Below are 11,035 nucleotides of genomic sequence, written 5' to 3' on the forward strand. Positions count from 1 at the left end.
TAGTCATCACAGTAAAGCAGTTAGCTAGCATCACAGTACAAGTCTTTAAAATATGGATAAATGCATGATAATAAATGTCGGTGGCATAAAATTCATCACAGAAAAAAAAACGCTGAAAAAATATCCAGAAACACGATTAGGATTATTAAGCAATCAGTCTACGGAATACATCTCTGAGAAAGGATTTTACTTCTTTGACCGCAACCCGGAATTGTTTAATATAATTTTAGACTTTTACCGGAATAATGAAGTTCACATTCCTTGTGGTATATGTGGTTCGTTGGTGGAGAAAGAATTAGAGTTTTGGAAGATACCTTTTGAGGGCATAGCTGAGTGTTGCAGGTCACGGTTTTTGAATTCTGAAAATGAACTTGAAACAATTAAAGAGATTAAACATGCCTTTGCCATGCACAATACAACAGAGTTGAATGTGGCTGAAACGAAACAATCGTGGTTTAATAGGATTTGGCTATTTTTAGAGGAACCTCTAACATCAACCCCCGCTAAGGTAACATTTTAAAACTTAATCTATCTGATTTAATTTACATGTCGCATTAAAACTGTGTTTAACACGTAAGCTCTCTGTTTATAAATCCAGAAATGTTATGCATAGAAATGTTTAAAAAGAAACAAACTAAACTTCCATCTCACCAGGAAAGGCATTTGGCTAAATGTATTTTTATGTTTTTGTCATATATCTCTTCACGTGTTTATGGCTTAAACATTACTGGATTTGAAATGTTTGGATTTGAGCGGTCTTGATGAAAGTCAATACTGAAACTCGCTTTAGACGCCCCAAATAATACAACATCCATGTCGCGCGATTACAAATTTGGACGCTAAACCATCTTATCTTTTCATATATTGAACTTGTAGTTTAAAAAGCTATTTTCTAAATAAAGACAACAGAAGTATACCGCTGTTCAAAACTCATAAATCTATGGACAAAAAAACAACGGACTAAGCATTAGACAAAATCCGATGAGAATGACCAATATAACATCATAACCAAATACATGAATTTGGGATAGAAAAGTACCGTGACACGTCTTATAGTAATGTGAATTCACACTTAAAAATAGGAGAAAACAAACGACACAACGGAAACACAACGAAAAAAATGTTACACAAACAGAAACGAACTATGATGATATAACAATGGCCATTTTCCAGACTTGGTACAGGACATTTTTAAAGAAAAAAATGGTGGGTTAAACCTGGTTTTGTGGCTTGCCAAACCTCGCACTTTGATGGCATTGTTAAATAAAACATTAAAATGACAACATAATAATACAGGACTACAATACAAATAAATAGCAGAGGGTATTAGGCAAAGAAACACATGAATAATAGATAACAAAAGGCATCAGGTTTAAAATTCACAAAACACACAAAATCCTTGTTGTTTGTTTTTCAAAGTTTTTGAAAGAAAAAGGTCCCAACAATTATGCATGTAGGAAAAATGAAGAAAAAATAATTTCCGCCAAATTTTCCATTGATTTAATTTCACAAAACATTGACACGGAACTGACATTTGTTTCTACTTTAAGGTTCGGTTATTTATATTCTATAAATGTAAATGTATAACAGTCACTATTTGAAACAGAGGAGTGAATGTGCGTAAAAGGATAAATCTGAAAATAAAAAATACAACCGGTCTTGTTTTCATTTTAAAAAAATGGACAACAAATCTTATATTTACTGTAAAATAATCAAAAGTACTAAACTTCACAGTTATTAATGTCCCCCAAAGATAATTAAAGAACATTATTATAGTATATTTGTCATTTTTATATTCCAGGTTTACAACATAGTATATATACTGGTTGTTGTATTATCAGCCATAATGGCTTTTTTGTTCACCTGTGAAGAGATGCGAGAACAGTACATCGATATTGATACACTTATCAATGTAACTACTTCCGCTGGATTTAATGTTTATACCGATAGAAATAATCCTAAAGATGTACTACATGCGACAACTATATTACCAATTTGGTGGTACGCACTTGACAGATTTTTCTTGGTGTTCTTCACATTAGAATATTTTATTAGATTAATTGTTTGTCCAAGTAAGATTGAATTCCTCAAAAATTGGTTGAACATAATGGATCTTATTCTGAACGTGTCGATGTGGGCACGATTTTGTCTTGAAATGAACATTACACTTGTCATGAACTCATACACCGCTGCGTGGATATTTGGAATGTCATACTGTACGATATCTCTAAGACTTATTCGAATTTTTAGAATATACAAACAGTACCTCGAACTTCGAGTATTACTGTTATCACTTAAAACAAGTTTTAAAGAGCTACTACTGTTACTAGTTACATTCATTGTCATATCTGCTCTGTTTGCTAACTTCATATATTATGCAGAATTTCAAGAACCTTCGACCTTTCCGTCTTCATTTTCTGGTCTTTGGTGGTCTGTTGTCACTATGACAACGGTTGGATATGGTGATGTTTACCCGAAATCAACGCCCGGAAAGATTGTTGGTTGTTTATGCGCAGTATGTGGTCTTCTTATTTTGGCAATGCCCATAGCTATTATTGCAACAAATTTCAGTAACTACTACCAGAAAATGAAAGACATTAGTAAATTTAAGAAGAAAGTAAATAGTTCTTCTAGACAAAATAAAATAAGTGTAAGTGCTGTAAGAAACAAGGTATTTAACAATTGTTAATCACTTTCGACAACTGGAAACAAACTACATTATTGAATGGTATTACTCTTCTAAAAACTTCTTTTTGATACATATACAAGGAACTATTTTGGTGCGTCAGAAATAGGGAGAAAAGTATACCACAAGGAGGACGTGATCTCATTATACAGTGCTTTTTTTCGAATATCTCAGATAGATATAGAACAGTCGGAAAATTGATTAAAACTAGTTCTTTTGATTCTGAATCAGTACTGTTTTACATCTATATAACATACCTGGGGCATAATATATTGAGTCCCAGATCAAACATGTTGATATTGACAACAATGTCACTATATGGAATAAAATTGAGAATGGAAATGGGGAATGTGTCTAAGAGACAACAACCCGACCAAATAAAAAAACAACAGCAGAGGGTCACCAACAGGTCTTCAATGTAGCGAGAAACTCCCGCACCCGCAGGCGTCCCCCAGCCGGCCCCTAAAAATATATACTAGTCCAGTGATAATGAACGCCATACTAATTTCCAAATTGTACACAAGAAACTAAAATTAAAATGATACAAGACTAACAAAGGCCAAAGGCTCCTGACTTGGGACAGGCGCAAAAATGCGGCGGGGTTAAACATGTTTGTGAGATCTCAACCCTCCCCCTATACCTCTAACCAATGTAGAAAAGTAAACGCATAACAATACGCACATTAAAATTCAGTTCAAAGGAAGTCCGAGTCTGATGTCAGAAGATGTAACCAAAGAAAATAAACAAAATGACAATAATACATAAATAACAACAGACTACTAGCAGTTAACTGACATGCCAGCTCCAGACTTCAATTAAACTGACTAAAAGATTATGATTTCATCATATGAACATCAGGCACAATCATTCCCGTTAGGGGTTTAGTATCATACCATCATAACATATATGAGAAGAACATAACCCGTGTCATGCCAACAACTGTTTTTAGAATAAATGTGTTTAGTTCCGATGCAAAGACCTTATCAGTGACTCAATATTAACGCCAAAATATGCAATCTTTAATGACTTGACAACAGTATCGTAATTATATCCCTTCTTAATAAGTCTATTCAAAGGTTTTGTAAGTTTCTGAGGTGAATACTGACACATTTGTGCTTTATAAAGAATATTTCCATAAAAAATTGGATGTGAAATACCTGAACGTATTAAAAGTCTGCATGTTGAGCTATATTTACGAATGAGGTCTTTATACCGATGATAAAATTTAGTAAATGTTTTGACTAGTTTGTGATATTGAAAACCCTGGTGTAATAATTTTTCAGTAATACATAAATTTCTCTCGTTAAAATCTAAAACATTATTACATACACGAGCGAATCGTACAAGTTGAGATATATAAACACCGTAAGATGGTGGCAAGGGAACGTCACCATCTAAAAACGGATAATTAACGATAGGAAATGAAAAATCATCCCTTTTATCATAAATTTTAGTATTCAGCTTTCCATTAGTGATATAGATATCAAGATCGAGAAAAGGGCAGTGATCATTGTTAGTATTAGCTTTATTTAAAGTAAGTTCAACAGGATAAATTTCATTAATATACATACTGAAGTCGTCATTATTGATAGCCAAAATATCATCCAAATATCTAAAAGTATTATTAAATTTGTTTATCAGATGTTGTTTCGATGGGTCTTTGCTTATTTTTGTCATAAATTGTAACTCATAACAATACAAAAACAGGTCCGCAATAAGTGGTGCACAGTTAGTCCCCATTGGAATTCCGATAATCTGACGATATACGGAATCCCCAAAGCGAACAAAAATGTTATCTAGTAAAAATTCAAGGGCATATATAGTATCAAAGCATGTCCAATTAACATAGTTTTTTTGTTTATTGCTACTAAAAAATGACCTAAAAGAGTTTGAACATATATATTCACATTCTGATTTTTTGAATGCCCATTTAATTAGGTGTGTGAATTTTTTCTTAATGAAAATGTGAGGCAATGTGGTATACAGGGTAGAAAAATCAAAACTTTGAACAGATTCAAAATCACCAATATAAGCATGCAATTTATCAAGTACTTCCAACGAGTTCTTGACACTCCAAAAGTAATTTATTCCACTATTTTCGAAGGCCTTATTTGAACAATTTATTATCAGGTTTTTAATTGTACCAAGTGTGCTGGTAAGAAGAATAGACAATTTAGTAGTTGAACAATGGCTTGAAGACGAAATAAATCTATATTTGTAAGGGGTTTTGTGTAGCTTCGGAAGCCAATACATAGTTGGGACTTTCATTGTATTTGGCTCTGCTTGTAAAGCGGTGGCTAAAAGTTTATGTTTGTTACAGATTTCGTTTTCTGAAAATGGAGTCAGTTGGAATGTTGGTGAATTGGTGATTTCCTTTTTAGAACCTCAATGTAAAATTTACGTCAAACAATAATAATATTATTAGCAGCTTTATCGGCCGGGACAAAAACAAATTCCTTGGCTAGTTCTTTTAGTTTATGTTTGATACGAGAAATAGGTTTATTGTGGTTATTGTTTATAGTAAAATGTTCTTTAAAATGTTGAATATGTATATCAACTATCTTCATTACTGAATTAAAAAAAGAGTCCAAAGATTTTTTGTCAGCTTTTCCCCGTTTTATCCATTTCATACGGTAAGTATGGAGTGAGTCGTGGATGATATTACGACACTCATTCCAATTAATAATTGACGGGGGACGATATTTAGGTCCTTTACTGAGGAATGATTTTAACTCTCGGTCTTGAACGATGTTAAGATCTCCTGTTATAACATGGGAAATGGGTCCATAAATATATTCGGAATTACTGCAATTACATGAAGTAGGTGTATTTTCACTGATATTAACATCTTTACACAATTGACTATAATTAAACACAAATTTCCGGGTAGATTTCTTGTAAATATAACAAATAAGAGGTAGCTCAGTATTGTCAAAATATCCAGGAATTTGTTCTTTAACAGAATGGAAACTTGATTCTGTCATGAAGTATGAATAGAAAGTAATTGAAGCTTCCGTTGGGAAACAGACGAACACGTTAGTCCTATAACAATTATTGAATAGATGGTATTTACTTCAAATGTAACAATGTCATTTATATATGAATTCTGTAATTAACCTGCTTTGTGATAATAATTTGAATGGAACATAAACATCATATGTTCATCGATCGGAATTTTGAGTCATTGGACAAAACTATCACACAAATGGTTATAATGGATACAATTATATATAGACAATATATATTTGCATCAGTAACGATTTCAAAGGAGGAGGCATTTTTTAAGTTACGACACATGAAGGAAAAGACATGAAGATAAACTTAAGTTTTGGATAAAAAATAAATATATAGATATAAGAAGATGTGTTATTAATGCCAATGGGACAATTCTCCATCCACGGAACAATTTATAAAAGTAAACCATTATAGGTCAAGGTACGGCCTTCAACACGGAGTTTTGGCTAGCACAGAACAGCAAGCTATAAGGGCCCCAAAATTATGATGATGTTCATAAATGAAGCTCGCATTACACCTGTTTCCAAGCCTTCTTCTTATGAAGCTGATATTCAAAGACACTAAACAGTTAGTGTCTATTTGGTGTAATACCATCATTGATTTTCCCCTATTAGTCTTTGTTAAATTTGCACTTTAAAAAAATATGTGCCGAATTTATCTTTGTTTCAAATAAAGAAATACTTGGCATGAGTAAAGTTTTATCTTGTCCAGTACTATAGAAAAAATTTCACATAACATTTCATTGCATATAAGAAAATAACCATCACTGGAAGTTAACCAATCAAATGTTCCCCCTTATTTAATCTGTGTACAAGGTTTAGTAACCATGTAACCTCAAGTTTACAAAATTTTCTATAAAAATCTTAAATAAAAAAAGAATGGTGCTTTGAAATACCTAAGACATATGTTTATGACTCAGAAAATGTTTTACTGCAATAAAATGTAGGATTAATTACCTACTACTGTCAAATTCAAGGGAATATTTTTTTCGACCTATTTTTTTATACAACCGGATGTGACGTACCATGATTTGGTGGTATTACACCTAAAAATACATTTACAATTGACTAGATGTTTATATCTTCTAACCAAGACATTTAGACTGTCACGTCAACCGTTTTGTGTTGAACATTAAGGAACAACACGTATTGTTTTGATTAAAAGATTTGATAAAAGTTATAGATTTATATCACATTCAAAGTATTTAATAACGGAAAACCAATCAGCAATACCGACACACTAAAAGACAAATGAAACATTAGTCACTTCCTATGGCAAGCCGTTCTCATCAAAACTATGTTGAAACCATTTTTCGAAAAATTTACACACTGAGAATTACAACAAAGCACACTGAGATTTAAAAACTTCAAAACGCACACTGAGAATTGAAAATTACACACAGAGAATTGAAAATTACACACTGAGAATTAAAAATTACACACTGAGATTTCATAAAGACGCACTGAGATTACAAAAATGAAAAACGCACACTGAGAATTGAAAATTACACACTGAGAATTGAAAATTACACACTGAGATTTCAAAAAGACACACTGAGAATAAATTAACTGAAAACACACACTGAGAATTTGAAATTACACACTGAGAATTTAAAATTACACACTGAGAATTTAAAATTACACACTGAGATTTGTGCGCACTTTTTATGCGCACATATCTAATTAGCATACTTAATCTGAATCTATTACAAGCTTAAAACAACAAGGGGACAAAACTCGTTAGTCCTTCGATTTGGTTCCAAATTATTAATAAAAAAAACTTTAGAAATACAAGAACAAGAAAAATATCCACTTACTCTTTTACAAAATATAACCAAAGGGTGAAAAACGTTATTAAAAATTATAAGAAAACATTGGAACAATCTGCAAAAGAATGCAGTGAAATTTTTACCCAAGTGTCTATTATAGCATATAAACGTAACAAAAATATACAAGATTAACTAGCGAAACCAGGGAAACAGTTGGAAGACTTTTGAAAAGGGACCCACGGTTTTAAGTAAAAAAAATCATCCCGATACACTGGTAGTAATGATCTGAATTAAAGGCAATAAACTGATGAATATGAGCGATGTTAAGTCTTGAAATTTATTACGAATGTTGGTTGAAGGAATCGCATTTCATTATAATGACAAGAGTTCTTGAGATCAAGATATTAATCTGTTGAATTATTCATCTCATGAATATTCATTAGTAATTTGCATATTAATCTCAGTGTGTATTTTTGAAATCTCAGTGTGTAATTAACAATTCTCAGTGTGTGTTTTTCAGTTTATTTCATCTCAGTGTGTCTTTTTAAAATCTCAGTGTGTAATTTTCAATTCTCAGTGTGCGTTTTTCATTTTTGTAATCTCAGTGCGTCTTTATGAAATCTCAGTGTGTAATTTTTAATTCTCAGTGTGTAATTTTCAATTCTCAGTGTGTAATTTTCAATTCTCAGTGTGCGTTTTGAAGTTTTTAAATCTCAGTGTGCTTTGTTGTAATTCTCAGTGTGTAAATTTTTCGAAAAATGGTTTAAACATAGTTTTGACGAGAACGGCTTGCCATAACTTCCTTTATCTAAAACCAACACACTAAAAGACAAATAAAACATTGGTCACTTCCTTTATCTAAAACCAACACACTAAAAGACAAATGAAACATTGGCCACTTCCTTTATCTAAAACCAACACACTAAAAGACAAATGAAACATTGGTCACTTCCTTTATCTAAAACCAACACACTAAAAGACAAATGAAACATTGGCCCCATTCTTTATCTAACACCGACACACTAAAAGACAAATGAAACATTGGTCACTTCCTTTATCTAAAACCAACACACTAAAAGACAAATGAAACATTGGCCACTTCCTTTATCTAAAACCAACACACTAAAGAGGCCCCTCATGGGGGGTCCTAGTAATCACATAATCACCATTTTTTTGCCAATATAATCACATAATCATTAAATATTTGCTTATCTTTAGTAATCAAATAATCATAAACTAAAAATACAGTCCTAGGTAATCAAATAATCATGAAATATTTGGCTTAATAATCAAATAATCATTAAAAAAAACGGCCAAGTAATCACATAATCAAAAACCCCATGAGGGCCCTCACTAAAAGACAAATGAAACATTGGTCACTTCCTTTATCTAAAACCAACACACGAAAAGACAAATAAAACATTGGTCACTTCCTTTATCTAAAACCAACACACTAAAAGACAAATGAAACATTGGCCCCTTCCTTTATCTAAAACCAACACACTAAAAGACAAATAAAACATTGGTCACTTCCTTTATCTAAAACCAACACACTAAAAGTAAAATGAAACATTGGTCACTTCCTTTATCTAAAACCAACACACTAAAAGACAAATAAAACATTGGCCCCTTCCTTTATCTAAAACCAACACACTAAAAGTAAAATGAAACATTGGTCACTTCCTTTATCTAAAACCAACACACTAAAAGACAAATGAAACATTGGTCACTTCCTTTATCTAAAACCAACACACTAAAAGACAAATAAAACATTGGTCACTTCCTTTATCTAAAACCAACACACTAAAAGACAAATGAAACATTGGTCACTTCCTTTATCTAAAACCAACACACTAAAAGACAAATGGAACATTGGTCACTTCCTGTATCTAAAACCAACACACTAAAAGACAAATGAAACATTGGCCCCTTCCTTTATCTAACACCGACACACTAAAAGACAAATGAAACATTGGTCACTTCCTTTATCTAAAACCAACACACTAAAAGACAAATGAAACATTGGTCACTTCCTTTATCTAAAACCAACACACTAAAAGACAAATGAAACATTGGTCACTTCCTTTATCTAAAACCAACACACTAAAAGACAAATGAAACATTGGCCACTTCCTTTATCTAAAACCAACACACTAAAAGACAAATAAAACATTGGCCACTTCCTTTATCTAAAACCAACACACTGAAAGACAAATGAAACATTGGTCACTTCCTTTATCTAAAACCGACACACTAAAAGACAAATGAAACATTGGCCACTTCCTTTATCTAAAACCAACACACTAAAAGACAAATGAAACGTTGGACACTTCCTTTATCTGAAACCAACACACTAAAAGACAAATGAAACAATGGCGACATCCTTTATCTAAAACCAACACACTAAAAGACAAATAAAACATTGGTCACTTCCTTTATCTAAAACCAACACACTAAAAGACAAATGAAACATTGGCCACTTCCTTTATCTAAAACCAACACACTAAAAGACAAATGAAACATTGGTCACTTCCTTTATCTAAAACCAACACACTAAAAGACAAATGAAACATTGGCCCCATTCTTTATCTAACACCGACACACTAAAAGACAAATGAAACATTGGTCACTTCCTTTATCTAAAACCAACACACTAAAAGACAAATGAAACATTGGCCACTTCCTTTATCTAAAACCAACACACTAAAGAGGCCCCTCATGGGGGGTCCTAGTAATCACATAATCACCATTTTTTTGCCAATATAATCACATAATCATTAAATATTTGCTTATCTTTAGTAATCAAATAATCATAAACTAAAAATACAGTCCTAGGTAATCAAATAATCATGAAATATTTGGCTTAATAATCAAATAATCATTAAAAAAAACGGCCAAGTAATCACATAATCAAAAACCCCATGAGGGCCCTCACTAAAAGACAAATGAAACATTGGTCACTTCCTTTATCTAAAACCAACACACGAAAAGACAAATAAAACATTGGTCACTTCCTTTATCTAAAACCAACACACTAAAAGACAAATGAAACATTGGCCCCTTCCTTTATCTAAAACCAACACACTAAAAGACAAATAAAACATTGGTCACTTCCTTTATCTAAAACCAACACACTAAAAGTAAAATGAAACATTGGTCACTTCCTTTATCTAAAACCAACACACTAAAAGACAAATAAAACATTGGCCCCTTCCTTTATCTAAAACCAACACACTAAAAGTAAAATGAAACATTGGTCACTTCCTTTATCTAAAACCAACACACTAAAAGACAAATGAAACATTGGTCACTTCCTTTATCTAAAACCAACACACTAAAAGACAAATAAAACATTGGTCACTTCCTTTATCTAAAACCAACACACTAAAAGACAAATGAAACATTGGTCACTTCCTTTATCTAAAACCAACACACTAAAAGACAAATGGAACATTGGTCACTTCCTGTATCTAAAACCAACACACTAAAAGACAAATGAAACATTGGCCCCTTCCTTTATCTAACACCGACACACTAAAAGACAAATGAAACATTGGTCACTTCCT

At 32.2% G+C, this 11,035-nt stretch overlaps 1 protein-coding gene across 1 annotated transcript; it reads left to right on the top strand.

Moving 5' to 3' along the window:
* The first annotated feature begins 1,763 nt into the window (after window positions 1-1,763).
* LOC139492351 (potassium voltage-gated channel subfamily A member 10-like) lies at window positions 1,764-2,997 on the top strand. Its single transcript, XM_071280559.1, has one exon. The coding sequence runs from the start codon at window positions 1,847-1,849 to the stop codon at window positions 2,687-2,689; it is 843 nt and encodes a 280-aa protein (XP_071136660.1). The 5' UTR covers window positions 1,764-1,846; the 3' UTR covers window positions 2,690-2,997.
* Window positions 2,998-11,035: the final 8,038 nt, after the last annotated feature.

The sequence above is a fragment of the Mytilus edulis genome, chromosome 10, assembly GCF_963676685.1.
Source record: "Mytilus edulis chromosome 10, xbMytEdul2.2, whole genome shotgun sequence".
In the NCBI taxonomy this organism is placed as follows: domain Eukaryota; kingdom Metazoa; phylum Mollusca; class Bivalvia; order Mytilida; family Mytilidae; genus Mytilus; species Mytilus edulis.